The sequence below is a fragment of the Corylus avellana genome, chromosome ca9 (assembly GCF_901000735.1).
Source record: "Corylus avellana chromosome ca9, CavTom2PMs-1.0".
NCBI lineage: Eukaryota > Viridiplantae > Streptophyta > Magnoliopsida > Fagales > Betulaceae > Corylus > Corylus avellana.
In genome coordinates this window covers 3,043,398-3,059,685 of record NC_081549.1, presented here as the reverse complement: position 1 = coordinate 3,059,685, position 16,288 = coordinate 3,043,398, and the positions used below count along the sequence as shown (strand labels likewise).

The 16,288-nt window shown below is 35.1% G+C and overlaps 1 protein-coding gene across 2 annotated transcripts; it reads right to left on the bottom strand.

The window, feature by feature from the left end:
- Positions 1–4,562: 4,562 nt before the first annotated feature.
- On the bottom strand, positions 4,563–14,282 carry LOC132191461 (protein TRANSPARENT TESTA 9-like). 2 transcript variants are annotated; one of them, XM_059606480.1, is made up of 20 exons: positions 14,037–14,282; positions 13,827–13,878; positions 13,666–13,742; positions 13,434–13,567; positions 12,703–12,799; positions 12,466–12,523; positions 11,655–11,763; positions 11,423–11,543; positions 11,129–11,318; positions 10,700–11,040; positions 9,885–9,976; positions 9,693–9,748; positions 9,094–9,162; positions 8,755–8,895; positions 8,147–8,252; positions 7,889–7,963; positions 7,715–7,764; positions 6,547–6,703; positions 6,287–6,453; positions 4,563–5,605 (listed from the first exon to the last, which is right to left on the bottom strand). In XM_059606480.1, exons 1-20 carry the CDS (start codon positions 14,087–14,089, stop codon positions 5,324–5,326), a joined length of 2,427 nt encoding a protein of 808 aa, XP_059462463.1. In that variant the 5' UTR covers positions 14,090–14,282; the 3' UTR covers positions 4,563–5,323. The 2 variants fall into 2 exon arrangements, with proteins under 2 accessions (XP_059462463.1, XP_059462464.1); XM_059606481.1 differs by having other exon boundaries at positions 6,547–6,682.
- Between the last annotated feature and the right edge of the window lie 2,006 nt (positions 14,283–16,288).

Below are 16,288 nucleotides of genomic sequence, written 5' to 3'. Positions count from 1 at the left end.
ATGATTAAATTTATTTTAGTTCGAAAAGTAGTATTAATTACTTAGGTGTTCCAATGGTGACCAGCCGTGTATCAAAGGTAAAAATACAATCATACCCTACTCTAAAACGTCTTGCTCTATGTCAGCAGATCGAGGGCAATCTTGAATTTTCATCCGCGCGCCCAACACTGGTAGAGAGAAAGAGAGGGAGAGAAACGAAAATCACCGTCCGCTAAAACCGAGGAGCTGAAAAGAGAATGGGGACTAAGTGTCTGAAGGAATCGGGAAGTGTGTACGATTTTCTTCCGGACTCAAAGACAAAGGAATAAAGCGTTGGCATTCATTCATCCTTTATGGATAACAAAGTTACAAAAACTAACTTGACGCTTTGAATGCATATTGCATGGGGATTAAGACCAACATCCAAACATTCCCTTCCCTACCTCCTATGACATCTCCCTCTCTTTCTCATTATTTCATAAAGTTTCTCACTTTTCAAACCGGCCTCATTAATTCATTCAAAATATCACCCAACAAAATCATAACAAACACCTACGTACATACACCTTGAGATGCGTATAAATCTTTAACAAAATATAAAATAAAAAAATAGAAGAAAATATCTCGAAAGCAAAAGAGAATTAGGAGATACAATAATTTTAAAGTTGCTCGGTTTTAGAGGTCTATGTTCGGTGGTCTCCAATAACTCTATGTCGTATCAAAACAGGAAGGCTTGTGCGTTCCTTGTACTAAAATAAAGATAGTAAAATTAAATCTAGACCGTTAAAAAGACTAATACATATATGCGGTAGTTTTTTTTACAGCTTATTAGAAATCATTTGATCATAATTATGGTAATATATAATAATACCAATAAGAAGGATGCACGTCCAATATTATAAGATTCATTCTTATTAATTTGCGTGGAATGAGAAATTAATAATAGATCGTGCGTCTCATTTCTTAATTAATTAAGCAAGTTGTTTTAATTAATCCTGTATGATCTAATTTTCTCTAAGGCCAAGTAAATCAAGATGATTAAAGATGGTAGTTTGCATTAATATTTTTTGAGAAAAGAAGTTTCCATTAATATTAATCTATCAAATAATGTACGTACTATTAACAAATAGCCATTGTGGTGGGATGAATACTTTTCCTTTCAAAAGTAAAGGTCCAACATTTGACTGGTTAAGCATGGAGAATTGGCTCTTGTATTATTGTTCAACACAAAAGAATATTGAGAGAGAGAGAGAGAGAGAGAGAGAAAAGTACAAAAAATTGATGAAATAATAACAAATCTCAAACCTAGCTAGTAGAACCATTCACAACTTTGGTGGCCCTCACCAGTGACCACCATCAATCCGAGATGTTTTAATCAAGGAAAGTGAGCTGTAATTTCATAACCGTTGTGGCAGTTGTGTGCATGATGGATTACTTCAACGGATACGTGCATAATATTAATGCATAATTTCATTACCGATCGACATCATAGAATTTTTGTTGTATTTTAAGAAAAGAACGCAGCAAAGATCTGCATGAAGATGACGTTTCTTCGTGGGATAATCAATAATGTGCTTCACATGCCTTAATTCAAGCTAGCTCGTTTTACTTCATTACTTGTGTGTATATATATATCGATCTTTCTAGAAGGACCACTAGTGTCCTAATTCCATAATCACCCCTAAAATGTAAGGAAAATATTCATACCATAATGCAGAAGATATTGTTTAGATTGCTCCACTTATATATATATATATATATAATTATTCTGATCATTATTTTATGATTATCACACCTTACCAAATAATATAAAGAAACAAAAAGATTAATCAAATTGTATCACAAACATAAGAAAACTTAGATCCTCTTAATCTTGTTGCTCTGAATATATATGTTGGTGTTTTTAAGTTTGTGGACCATTTTAGGTTACAGGTCCTATTCCTCAGCGTGCCTTTGCATAGAAAGAAGAGCTACGCCACTCAGTACGTACAATATACCTCACATCTATAGGGTCTTCAACTAAAAAAGCTATGAAATCACATAAACAAATAGGAACATATTTTCTAAACACAACAAACGAGAGATCTCCTTTCATTCCTCAAATCATCTTCCACTTTTACTTGTTTATACAATAAAACCACAGTCCTCCCCCAACAAACACCCATGTTTACTGCAGGTTTATACTTTCAGGCTCTCAATGTGCCCTTCAAAGTAAAGTAGTTCACAGAGAAAAGGAAATGATTGAGAAATAAAGTAAGAGAGAAAAAAAAAAGAGAGAATGATCTATCAATCATAGAAGAAAAGCCATTGATAGAAAACTAGTTCATGCATGGGTCACGGCCATCCTGATGAAGATCACAACAGTACTCCATTGAAGACTCTTAATTTCTAAAACCCCCTCTAATATTTGTTCATTGACGTTGGTGTAGTGGATAGTGCATGGTTGTAGAGTTGCATGCGCGTGAGGAGCACGCGATCGAAGAGAGCAGATGAATCAGACTAAATAAGATCGTAGGTCCCCAAACAGGTCTTATAGAAAGAAAAGAAAAAAATAAATAAATATTAATAATCCAAAAAAAACCCTACTGTTTATTCTTTATCGGGTGAGCATTGGAGTCGAGTCCCCAGTCAAAAAGCTTCTTCTATCTTTGTTGGCCTAAAAAGACATCTATTAAAGGGCACCAAATAATTTGAACACAAAGCACTCAGCCCTGCTTAGAAAAAGGAGTGTCTGAATGAAGGAGAGGAATATATTTAATAACACTTACTTCGGATACACCCCAACCCATTCCTTTTCTTTCTCTCTCTCTCTCTCTCTCTCTCTATCGTCACCACCAATAACGGTTAACTTCGTCTAGATAAAGGATAGCTATGGCAAAAGCCATCCCTGAATATTGCAGTTTAATTGCTAAATCTATGTTTTTACAACACGAAATTTGTGTCAAAGTGAAAGTTAGAGTTCTCTTTTTCTCCTTTCAGACCCTTCAGTTTTTCATGGAAATATATTACATTAATTAGACTTAGAGCTCTAACTCTAACATATTAATAATTAATATGGACAAATTATTAATTTGCACATTTTCTGTATATATTTCTTGTGCACATATCTTATTTATATAATTGGTTTTGAGTGGAAGTTATATAATAGGACAACTAGATATGTAATATTTCTTCTCTTTGAGTTATATATATCTCTCAATTAGAACCTAAACCCAGTTACCAGTTGAGGTAACCCTAAGGGACAAATACATAAAAAGGTATACTCATAACTCAATTTTATTTAATTATATCTCAATAGCTTTTGCTTAAAGTAAAGCACTCTCTCATAAAGTGATATTAAAAGTAAAATATGGCATTATCTACTCAAAAGGGCTGCTCATTTTATGCTTTTAAGCTTCAAATAAGCATCTTTGGCCTATACGTGGCCATGTGGGTGAAAGCAATATTCAAGAGAGGGAACAAAACTCAGAGAGAGAGAGAGAGAGAGATAACAGTATTGTGCTGGCCGGCCAGACTTTAAAGGTTACAATGGAGGAAAAAGTAGCTCTAATTTTGACAAGACAGCCTTGTTAATGTAAAGGTTATGGAATTACGTACCAGTACCATACCCCTTTTCCTAAAAGTTTTCATTATTTTATGTTTAGTATCCATAATGCGCTAAACAATCTTATGTGTCATTTTTAAACTTGACGGCCTGCATCATGAAATGATAATATGGAATTTCTTAGCTATAGTTTCATTTCATATTCTCAGCAGTAATTTGCAAGGGTATGAACTATGAAAGACTCTGTGCTTTCCGAGGTTGTACCTGCTGGGGGCGGCTGAGTTGTAAACACTCGAAAGGAAAGGATAATTCTGTCCAACGTACTGCCTAGAAAGAAGCAGCTTCTCAGCCTATAATTGCAGCACATACACATGGTTTTGCCTACTATATTTTCCCATCACATAGCATCGTTTTTTAGCATCTAGATTGGGTAAAAAGGCCGTTTCATTTCAAGTTTTGAACTCTACCCATCTTCCCTTCACCGAGTTGCTTTTCTCTCACCTCTTTTACTTTAATGGTGAGTAAATTGTCTCTTTATTTTTTATCTTTTGTTTTCTGTTCTTTAAATAAATAATTCAAAATCAAGAATAGATAACACCATTCAAAACACATTAATAAACATATGTATACTTCATGCAGTTCAATCGGGAAAGTTCTTTTAACGCTTTGCAGCTATCTGTTCCTAAGCATTGTAACGCCGTATCTAATTCGCGTCCCAAAATCCAAAATAAGAACTCTACTCATTGTTAATTATCATTAGCTTCCTCTACATTCTAAATGCCGTAGCTTGATAACTCTCAGTCCAGCACCATACGTAAATAATATGATTTATTCTCATTCATAAACTCAAATAAAATAGGTATATATGACTTTGTTAATTATGTATTTTGAATAATTTTTTTTTTTTTTTTAAGGTTTAAAAGTGTTTTGATGTGACATAAAGATTAAAACTGTTTTTATATTTTTAAAAGTGTTATGTGTTTTAAGTTGTTTGATATTGCTTTTATGTTTTCTCTCTTTCATTGACAGGGTGACCCTCTTTTTCTTTTCTTTTTTTTTTTTCTTTTTTTTTTTTTTTTGAGTGAATGAATTTAATGAATTCTTTTTATAGTAGTAGGTTTTTTCATACATACAAGTAATAGAGAGGGTGCCCCACAGCCCCAGTACCTTGGGATCGATATTCATGCGGTTGGAACTTTGATATGTGACTTTCAATCAAGGCCTCTAGCTGGGAAGATGACCAGTTTGACCTCCTGTACGAGCACGACGCATGAATAGAACTATAAAGAAACTGAGCTGGAAAGAATGTTCTGCCACAGGAGATGACAGACGCCCGATCACCAAGTATACTGTCATTTCATATCCCACTCATCCGGGCAATCAACCAAACAATAGAAGGGAATACAAGGAGGATGGAGATTGGAGAGCATTTATTCACAAGCAACTAAAAGGAGACGCAAGTTACTCATTTCGTACAAAATATGTATCGACACTTTTTTTTTTTGGTTCCTTTTTGCTCGAAAATTACTTGGACACAATTCTTTTAAGTCTATTTATTACATTGACATCGACTGCAACGTGTTTAAAAATATAATACAAAATAGGTGTGCCTATGGAGCTACAACAAACTTGATGATCTAATTATAAACACCACTATTGTGCAGAGACGTCCTAGCTAGGTTACAATAACAAAAAACAAAATTAAAGAACAAAGAGAAGAGGGGGTTGGGGAGAAAGAGAGCAAGGAAAGAACAAGAGAATAAAATTGTAAGCTAACCTCCAACACCTTGTGTCAGATCTTCACTCATCTTGATTATCAGATAAATTCCCAAGATAATTGTCCTGGAGTAGTGGCGCAAGTATGCTTTCGACAAAGGATCTCTGTTTATGAGTCTCCTCAAGTATCAACAACCGAGCCGCTTCACAAGCTTTTGCGTTTGAAAAACCAAGTGTCCATCTCCCATCTGTAAAATGGTTGGGCATCTTCAAGTGGTTACCTCTAGCTTTACTTGTATCAAATCTTGGGTCAAGCTCTCTTATCCGGAGATGCAACCATGTGGGATGGTCCTTGTCTATCTTTGGCTGTATTAAGTGAAAGAAAAAAATGTTACCTTAGCAATGCATTATCAAACTTGGGGATCTAGCATATACAAGAAAATCAAAAGAGTTTATAGCAGCCCGACATCTTTGTCTGAATTCCAATCACTTCAAACTTTCCTCCATAATTGACAAAATTAGAAGAAAACATGCAGCTAAAAATTGTAAATTCTTAACATCTCTGTCATCCATACATTCTCACTTTTCACTAACCCTGTATCTAGCCTAATCATTTCCCTTTCCAACTACAATTGATGTTGTCATGATAAATTACACATGCAAAATGTGTAACAACTAACAGATCAAAGAGACTGTCAGTTTGTCACTTGTGCAGTAGAATACAATTTATTTTTTTTTTATTCTTTCTTCCCAAGACAATTGCTCGGCTGTAAACCATTTTTATCTTTTTTTTCTAGCACAAGTCAGTGAGTACAAATTGAACAGTGGCATTGAATAGTGCAAGAGAATCAAGAACTCCAGCCATAAACCTATTTGATAAAAAAATTAGCATTTGGAGATCAGCAACATGTATCTCCAAACGCTGACCAAGAAAGGCCAAAGTTGATCATGGTCGACATCTGAACTAAACCAATTTAATCAAGTTGTCAGACCATCATCAAGACATTTTCTGAATGTTGAACAACTTCTACCAATGTTGGGACTTACACTCAAGCCGGCCAATGGAGCAATAGCAATAACAACTCCTCTTTGACTGCGGAAGGGATGTTTCTCAGTGAGAAGCAATTTTCCAGTCATTCCCCTTGCCACAGGTATCAGGTAGACATCCCTGATTCCTGCATTGGAAAATGCTATACTGCAAGGGATTCCAGAGCCTGCAAAATTAGTAGAAAGTTAGAGAACAATAAAAATTATGTTCTATAACATTTTGGACAGCTAACTGAAGTTTTTCTGGAATGTTACCGCACCTAAAGAAACATCAGATCCAAAGCTTGCAGATGAAATATCTAAGGCGCGACTTTTTCCAGGATCGGCAGTTGTACCAGTCGTCATGTTAAGCAGGGGGTTTTCAAGCAAATCTCCTTTGGAAATGACTGCCTTAAGCTGAAAATGGAGAATGAATACCTAAAAATATAATTATAATGAGATCTTCTACACCCCAGCAAACTTAAATAAGGAATTAACAGTTTTCATAGAACATATAACAACAGAAAATGGACTCTTGGAATGTATAAACTTGGGTTCAACACCCCAAGTAAAAGAGAAACTCACAAATATAGCAGCCGATATTTGTAGTAGAGAATAATTAATCAAATGAAATGAGCAGAACAGGGAGTGCGGGGGGGGGGGGGTGAACAAAGAGCAAAAACTTAAGAAATTAATTGTAAGTTCCAAAGTTATATGAGAAATGCAAGGGGAGGGGACAAAAAGATTGCGTGGAACATGTGACCTAATACAATGTAATCTGCATATCCTTTAGAACTGCATTTCTTGCCAGGTTGGACACCATCTGGGCACCAACACCGGACCGCATAGCATTTCATTCTCCTTCAAGTTGAGTTGGATTGTAGCAAGATTGGAAAATGTGACCCACCTCAGCATCCGTATTATACAGCTTAGAACCCTTAATAAGACTAAGGAATCTTCTCAACAAAATATAGGTTGCAACAAAACCTTGATTTCATTTGATTGGCTGATATTTAAACTGATGAAAAAACAAGCAGCAACACAAAGCACCCCATAACCATAATTAAGTGATTCAGCCTCAAGCCAACATCCATGGTGAAGAGGGCAAAAAAGATTCACTGTCAGATGTTAGAGATTACAAACCAAGAGGTTGTCTCTTACACAGTTACACTCAAATCCTAGCCCATCAAATAACCAAAACAATATCCTTCGTACTAAGACTATATCTCTCTCTGTCTTTACATAAGCCTAAAATGTTCAAATAACAGGGCCATTACAAGAGAAAATGAACTCAAAACCGAAATTATGGGTCAGATAGAATTGTTCCCAAAGAAAAAATCTACAACAGGATGCAAACCATATTCAGGTTTATCTGGCAGATTGAACGCTGGACACAATAACAAATAATGTTTAACAAAATAAAATTTAGTAAGAATTAAGCATAATAACCTTCACAGCTTCTACCATCCTTTGCCAAGCAGAAAGAGTAGTGGTATCGCCTGCCATATACAAATAATACTTGTTTACTCTTCAAGAAAGAACAAACTGTTGTAAAAGGAAACAGTTTAATCCAATTAAAAAAAAAAAAAAAATCAAATCTTCATTAATAAGAAAAATACATACCGCTTGTCTTTTTCTGGCAGACAGCAAGCTCTAATGTGAAAAAGGGATCCTTATATTGGGATGATTCCTCAAGAGCTGTATGGAACATTAATATAGATGAAATGTGTGTCGTGTAAAATGTTTATCCAATAAAACATTTCCTATTCTTTTTCATTATGGTCTAATTTTGGCTATACCAAGCAGAGGGGTTAACTAACAGAATTTCCCCTAAAGCGGCATATTTGGTCAACCATGAAATGAGATGAAAGTCATGGGTACCTGTTTTACAGCTTGGCCATTCACTTCTAAAAGTATCTGGGATATAATCAAACCAGCATCCATCAAGTTCTTTCCGAAGGCGTTCACGGGACTGCTCATATGAAGTCTGTCAATGGAAACTAGAAAATATAGAACTGTCAATGGAAACTAGAAAATATAGAAATTTAGGAAGTTTGAGGAATAAAAATGATGTGATTTAAATGAATTATCAATATAAAGGTAAGTGGCAGTGTTCTATATCTCATTCAGACATGACTAGCTCCCATGATTGACAAACAAAAGGCAAGATGACTCCTATCTTGTGATTCCTAAACCTGATGATTTTGCAATATGAATTCTTAAAAGACAACTGTTAAAGGAATATGCAATCATATTGGGCAGAAGCTAAGAAAATTCTGAAGATAGGGTAGGGAAAGTTTCAGAAAATCCCGATGACAAAAATTTGCAAAACAAAAATGACCAATCCAGTTCACTCTATGTGCAAGTTTCTAAAGCAAAAGTACTTCCAATATCAGAACTAGGAAAAAGTAAAGAAACTTTGAAGTTGCAGTCAGTTAGAAGCATATACGCCTCTACAGAATGTATACCCAGCTCAGTTGAATTCTTACATTGAATAGGTGAAAATTAAGATCACTGAGGCTGTTCTCTTGATAAATCAGCAGCTTGTGCAAGAACCACCCTGTATGCCATTGAACTAGCAGAGACAATGATGGTTGGCTTGCTAAAATAGTCAACAACGCATTTAAAATCTGTAAAATAAAAATAAATAAAAATATATAAATACATAAAGTGAATGAAAGATATACAGAACAAAAACACTCAAGGTAACAGCTTTTAGGAGCTTAATCAACATCTTCTAGTTGACAACCTAAAAAGTAATACAAGGGAATGCATTTCTAGTATAAAATTTAAACAATCATAGAATAACTTTCACATTGTACATATACCTGGGGCATAAATTTCACAAAGATACTTCCATCCACTACCTGTGAAGCTGATAAGTCACGAGTCTGCGACTGAATGTACCAACATTGAAATTATCAGAAAGCGATTATATTTTCAGTTATAAGAAACAAGGAAAGAAAGAAAGCAAAGACAGTATCAGCTATATGTTTGAACATGCAAATACAAGTAGAAGCTCATGTATTAAGCTTAAGATAAGAGGCGGATGACAAAGTAAACAATCTTCACAATGCTTTTAAAAATAAAAGTACCATCCTTAGATGCAAATTGTTCTGCAAAAAGTCAAAGGAAACAAGGGATAAAGGATCTAAATCATCCCATAAGCATTTTATCATATAAATAAAATAAAATAAACATGAAGGGCAATTCTACAACCAGTTAATGTAAGCACTTAAAGAAACAGAGCATGGTTAGTCAACAAATATATCTTCTTTACAAGTGGAAGTATTATTTGCTCCACATGGCCATGTGAGGGGACAGTGAGAACAAGGGTAGTAAATTCCATCAGTAGTGATGATAAAGAAACACTGATTGCAGGTACATGTTTAGATAAAAAATAAAATAATATAGTATTGATACTTACCATCATATTCTGTGTTCCACTTAACCCAATCATTGAAGCTAGAAAATAATCAAGATCTGCAGACACAAACACACCGACAAAAGCCAAAAAAAAAAAAAAACAAATGAACAACACCAAGACCAAAAAAAAAAAAAAAGGTAGATAGAGCAAAAGTCAAAAAGACTGGTACATTCCGAAGTCATAAATCGATACCTTTACTTTCTGCTAAAATAAGCAAAAAAAATAGAGATGCTAGCAGCAGACTCTGATTATTGTCAGCAAAAATATATGCAAGTATTCCACCCCTGCAATATTTAAAGCTATCATTATAAACATAAACAAACATGGTAATTCTCACATTGCTACGAATGCTATTTATAATGAAAGCAATGAATGCCATTTGCCCCATATGCCATATTCAGTTACATGAGGAGCTGAAAAAGCTCCCAACATTTGAGTACGAACAAAAAAAGTAAGGATGATTTGGCCAGGAAAATGGGAATTTAGTCAATAAAAATTAGGATAATCCCCAAAAATGAAAATGATCGTAAGCAATTCACTTTCATGCTCAACGGTTAATATTGCACTGCACAATCATAGAGAATTATGACCTCAACATCTGTGCAATGCTCTCTAGGTGTCTTTATCAACACTCTCAAGTTACATGTTTGGGAAAGAAAATCAACATACAAATGAAAAACAGAAAACAACCTATTATTCTGACTTCTTAAAAAAAATGCCATTATGAAATTATAGCTAACATTCAGGTTTCGAGCAGCAACCAAAACCCATATGTCAGAGACATTCATCCTATTTTGAGAAATATTCAATTAATTACATCTGTTCTTATTTCCTAGAATATTAGTGACATTTTATTAATCCAGAAGTATCACAAGAAGGAAAAAAAGAGGAAACACATAAAGAGGAACGAGCAAAAGTGTGAAAGAAGGCTGTTCAATTTTCAGAGTTCCACAGTATATGAAGTCGATAACTTGAATTTTAAAGATTGATTATTGTCACAGACCCACCTTTCTGAACAGACATCATTCAGGGGGCCACCAATGAATTGAGAATTAGATGATATGTGCTCTGCCAAATGTCCAAACAAACAGCTGCTCTCAATGTTTTCTACTCCTTCTGACTCTGGACCAGAACATACCATTTTTTCCAAATGATTCAAATGGTCCAAAAAAGATTTAGCATTCCAACTGCCAACAACTGAGTTTCTTTCAGTAGCATCTCCCACACTTGAGGTCATATAAGGATATAGAATAACACCAGCCACAGCATTTATAATGCTTTTTCCACCTACAACTTGAAGAAGACGAGAAACTATATACAGAGAAGTGACTGCTGATATATTTGAGCCCTGGAGAAAATATGAAAATAGTGTTGAATGAAAACATCATACAGAAAAACAGTGAGAAGAGAAAGAGCTAAGAGGGAGAATATCTCACGTCAATCTGCCTTAACTGCAGCAATGGAAGCAACATGGGAAAGACAAGTAAGCTGAAAAGATTTTGGGTGACTAATCTACTCAAACGATACTCGCCGGCACAAAGTATGTCTTTCAAGTAGTATAGATCATCTACAATTTTATCAGTTTCTAGAATTAGTTCATTTCTCCTCTCCTGAGTGGATGTTTCCCTGCATAAATATCAAGAACATTTTTGCCTTAAATAGATACTTGCACGTGTACCAAAGTATAATTTATCAAATGACAAAGTTCTCCTAAAAATTGAGGAACATACTCTTTAGCATGGAGAAAGGTGTCTAGATGAAAGCATTGGTGTCTCAATCGACAAACCAAGTCTGAGAAGTAGTTTGAGACTGGAGGAGTTGTTATAAATTGATAGACCATGTCATCACACACTGCATAACCAAAAGGATACTGTTGCAAGATACCAAAAATGTATTTTTACATCCAATATTTGATAAATATCTTCTACTTGGAGAAGATAGAAAAAGATAACAGCACAATACCATTGTATGTGTTGAGAGTTAATGCACGTATAGCTGTCTGAATCATCTTTTCCCCATGATTAGCAAATTTAAGAGCCTCATTATACAGGGGAAATGAGACTACAGAATCCTGATATTGGAGGGAGACATGATTCCATAAAATATGAGGAGAAGAATATTAAAAGACTGAGAGGCCACTGCTGAGACTCAACCAAATAAATATAGTAAAGAAAAGGTACTGGAGACATGAATGCAAGAACAGCAGCAAGCACATGCAGAAATAAATGAGACTACTATACGATTCAGTTTTGATGGGTTAATTCAACATAGAGGCTAAGGACATCCAGAACATACTGATTAATCATTGAAGATTGTTGATTGTCACCATCCCCTAAAAGAGAAAATGTTAACCTGGCCTACTGATAAACATAAGGGATACCGTGCCTGTAACCTATGAATGACATCACATGCATTCAAGGAAGGGTCATGTCTACAAAAGAAATAGTTGGTTTTTTTTTCTAAGCAAAGAAATAGTTGAATTAATCAAACCAAACAATGGCTGAACACAAACTACTCGGAGAACAATGAAAGAAAAGTGGGGAACTCATGATACACCAAAAAGTTTGGTTCTAGCCTAACACATTTCATCCTTAAACCAAAGACTGCCTTTTTTTCTATCCTTAAAAAGTATAATTATCAGATGCCTTAATCTCTGTAATTGCATTTTCTCAGCCATCACAAACCATATGCAGGATAAAGCTTTAAGGCGAGTAGGAAAATGATGCACCATCATAATGGAATCATATCTCAGAAAGCATGAGCTTTAACTTACCCCATGAACCTTTACAAGAAGGCAAAGGGTGTCTCTGTTTATTTTGCTGCTCACTGCCCTGATTTAAGAAAGAACGAAATAAGGCCAGGAAGTTGTAAGACAAAAAGTTTACTTCCTTTCCAAACAAATAAACCTAGCAAGAAACCGGACAAATGCCAACTAGTTTAAGTATTCCACCAAAACAAAGATAGAAAGACAAACACACACACAAAGAGAGAGAGAGAGAGAGATTAAAACCTTAAAAAGGATACGTAATATGGAGCTAGATCTCCCGCATCAAATTCATACCGATGTGTGATAATGCTGTTAATATAATCATTGCTAAAACAATAGTCTGCATCACAAAATTGTACAAGCATTGGTCACTGGACTCCGAATAAAAAGTTCAAGCTCATTGTTTATCAATACAAAAATGAAGGGAAAAGTACACTTTACCCCTCCAAAGTTTGGGGTGATTTTCAATTCGACCTTCAATGTTTCAATTTTTGCAATGCATCCCCAAAACTTGCAAATTTTTTTCAATTCGACCAATGTTATCCCAAAATTCCCATATTACCCCTAATTTTATTATTATTATTTTTTTATAAAAAAAAAAATCTTTTGCACCCCCAAATTTTCTTTTTCTTTTTTTTTTTATAAAAAAAAAAATAAAATAAAAAAAAAATAAAAAAATTAGGGACAATATGGAAATTTTGAGATAACATTGGTCGAATTGAAAAAAATTTGCAAGTTTGGAAGATTGCATTGCAAAAATTGAAACATTGGAGGTCGAATTGAAAATCGCCCCAAACTTTGGGTGGTAAAGTATAATTTTCCCAAAAATTAATCTCTCGACATAATCACAGCTTCGATAATCCTCCTCTCCAAAGCCCAAATGCACATTGCAGACAGGCAAAGAAGGATAGAGAAAGAAAAAACCTAACAATTCTACAAGTTCCGCGTGCATACTAATAGCATTCGAATCTTACAAATTGCTTGCTCGCTATCCATATTTTGAATCATTATGCTAAGATACTGCAGCAACGGTGCCTCGATCCTCGACTTTCTGCTGATCTTTAGCACACGAACAAATTCTGCTAAAACTTGGTATTCCATGAAACATCTGCGATAATTTATAAGTAGCTATTAAAATGTGATCGAAATAACGAGAAGCATAAACCATGCAGAGAAAAGCTGTACAATGAGCAAGTAAATTCATACTCAAATATCATAGGATCTTGTCTATCACCATAGGTAACTATCTCCACTATAGACTGCAGTAGATCTATGACCAAATCCTGGAGGGAACAGATCAAAGCGAGGATGAGCAAATAGAAACACAAAAGAATCATGGATTATATCACAATCTCAAATCAAATTACCCTATTACGCATATCCACAACTTTGATCCTCCGCAGCTCATCGATTACGTATCTATATCCACAACAAGATCAGAACCAAGCTCTTCTCTTAGTAATCATTTCATGCATTTCAAATTCCTTTAGAATTTCTCAAAATTAAAAACGGCGAGCCAGTGAATCAGAGCACAAACGCCAAAGCCAGCTAGAAATGATTAGTCACGGGGAACTTACTTGAAATGCTGCAGCGAAAAGCGGTCGATGGACCGCCAGAGAGAGCGCCACATGGTGACCGATCCGATCGATCCAGGTGAGTCGGTGACTGATAGGAAGATCAGACAATCCCTAGACTACAGAAAGTTGAAGAAGCCAGGACAATGAGTGAACGATCAGGCAATTTGAGTGTGTGTTTGCTTTGGAAAATGGTCCGCGCGCTGGGGATTTTTCGTTTGGCCGTTTGGTGGCGGTTCCAGAGGAGAATCTGGGAACCAACTTTCAACGTGTTCCCAATGCAGCGCACCAAGTTAACGGCGTCACATTGCGTGTATGGGTGTGAATTGGGCTGGGCTGGGATGGGCGGGGCCCAAACCCATCCATTCGGTCTAGAATTGTTGGGCTGCACTTTGTTGGAGTTTGTGAATGAATCGAGCTTGGACAGACTTTGAAACCTTAAACTAAATCAGGTTTGGGTTTGCCATCCGGCTCAGCCCAACTCTGTCAAAAGCTTGTAAAAGGATTTGTTGGATTTCATTTTATTCGGTAAATGGGCAAAGTTTTTGTCCAAATTGAATTGGGAGGAATTTTTTTAATTTAATCTATTAAATTGACTGACATGTATTTTTTGAGTATATGATTCACATATACATTTTTAATGAAGCATATGTTTTCAAATGCATTTTATAACAACTTAAGAAAAGTGTTAGCCACATCTGCGCTATAATTTAAAAAATTACTAGTCAAGCATCACTTGAAGTGCCCGAAAATCACTTGTATAGCATATTCTTATCTCATAAGGAACCAATATGGGCTCCTTCATAAACCATTAACTCCACGTTGTCAATTCATATTCCTAATATGGACTAGGGTGTTACAATCTCTCTTCCTAAATTTTTGGTGTCCCTATTACAGCCACGACATGCAGTGTTTCAGTACCACATAACATTACTATGTTAGTATGATATTATTTGTAATGACACAGGAAAATCACTAACCATATCTGCGCTAGATTTGGAGCTTCCCTAAAATTATTTATAATGCTCAGTTACACCTAATAAGAATCGTTCAATGTCAACAATTTATCTTCCCAATATGCTACTAGGGTATTATATATTTTTATAAATATATATAAGAATCATATGCTGTAAGAAACACAAATTCAGTGTAATGGACTGAATTTTATAGGAAAACTTTGTCTACCTTCTTCGTTTGCTTTCATTTTGTGTAACATATTGGCCTGACATGTGCAGTTTATAGTAAAGCTCGTAATGACTTTAATGCCACCCACTAAAAGGGGGAAGGAAAATTTTAACTAGTGACCTTCACTTCATGAGACATAGTGTCCAACCGATTCAACTACCTCTTGAAGACGATGCCACTCACCAATTAAACTTATGTTAGAGCATTCACATTCGGCTCAACAACTTTTTCACTAAATTTTAGCCAAAACACCACATTTATCTATTTTGGCTATATACTTTTTAAAGTACTCACATTCAACTCAGCATTTTAACTTATCATTTTTATTATCTTATTTAAATATTCTTTAACTATCATTTAAATATTATTTCTCTATTCCTTTTTTTTATTATTTCTTTCTTTATGTTTTGTCCTTCAAACGGTCATCAACGTAGCATCATAGAAAAGGTGGAGAAAGGAGGCCTATTTTGTATTCAAGAGAGAGAAGATAAAATTATATTTTAATTAGAAGAGAGATAGCGGACAATAGTTTATTATTACAAATGAGATAGTGGGCGAATTTTATATTGTATTTCATATGCATAACCGAGATATTAAAAGTGATAAGTTATAAAATGAGATAATAAAAGTGATACGTTAAAATGTTCATCGAATGTTAATGCTTTAAAAAAATGGGTAGTTAAAATAGATAAATGTAATTTTTTTTAGGGGTAACTTCAGAAAACTCCCTTGAAGTTCCAACCGATTTGAAATACTTCCCTGAATTTTTAAAACTCTCATTTAAGCCCCCTGAACTTCCATTTTCTCTCACTTTGGACCTCTTTAACATTAAACTACGTTGTTTTGAATGTTTTATACCCATTTTACCCTTCCCTAAAACTACGTTGTTTTGTGTCCTAAAATTACCTAGCCTAAAACGATGTCGTTTTAGGCATTAATTTTTATTTTTTTTTAAAAAGAAAAAATTTAAAAAAAGAAAAAAACTGGGGTGGCTTCAGCCACCTCCTGGCCGGTCTGGGGGTGGCCGGACCACCCCCATGGCCATGGGGGTGGTCCGGCCACCCCCAAAA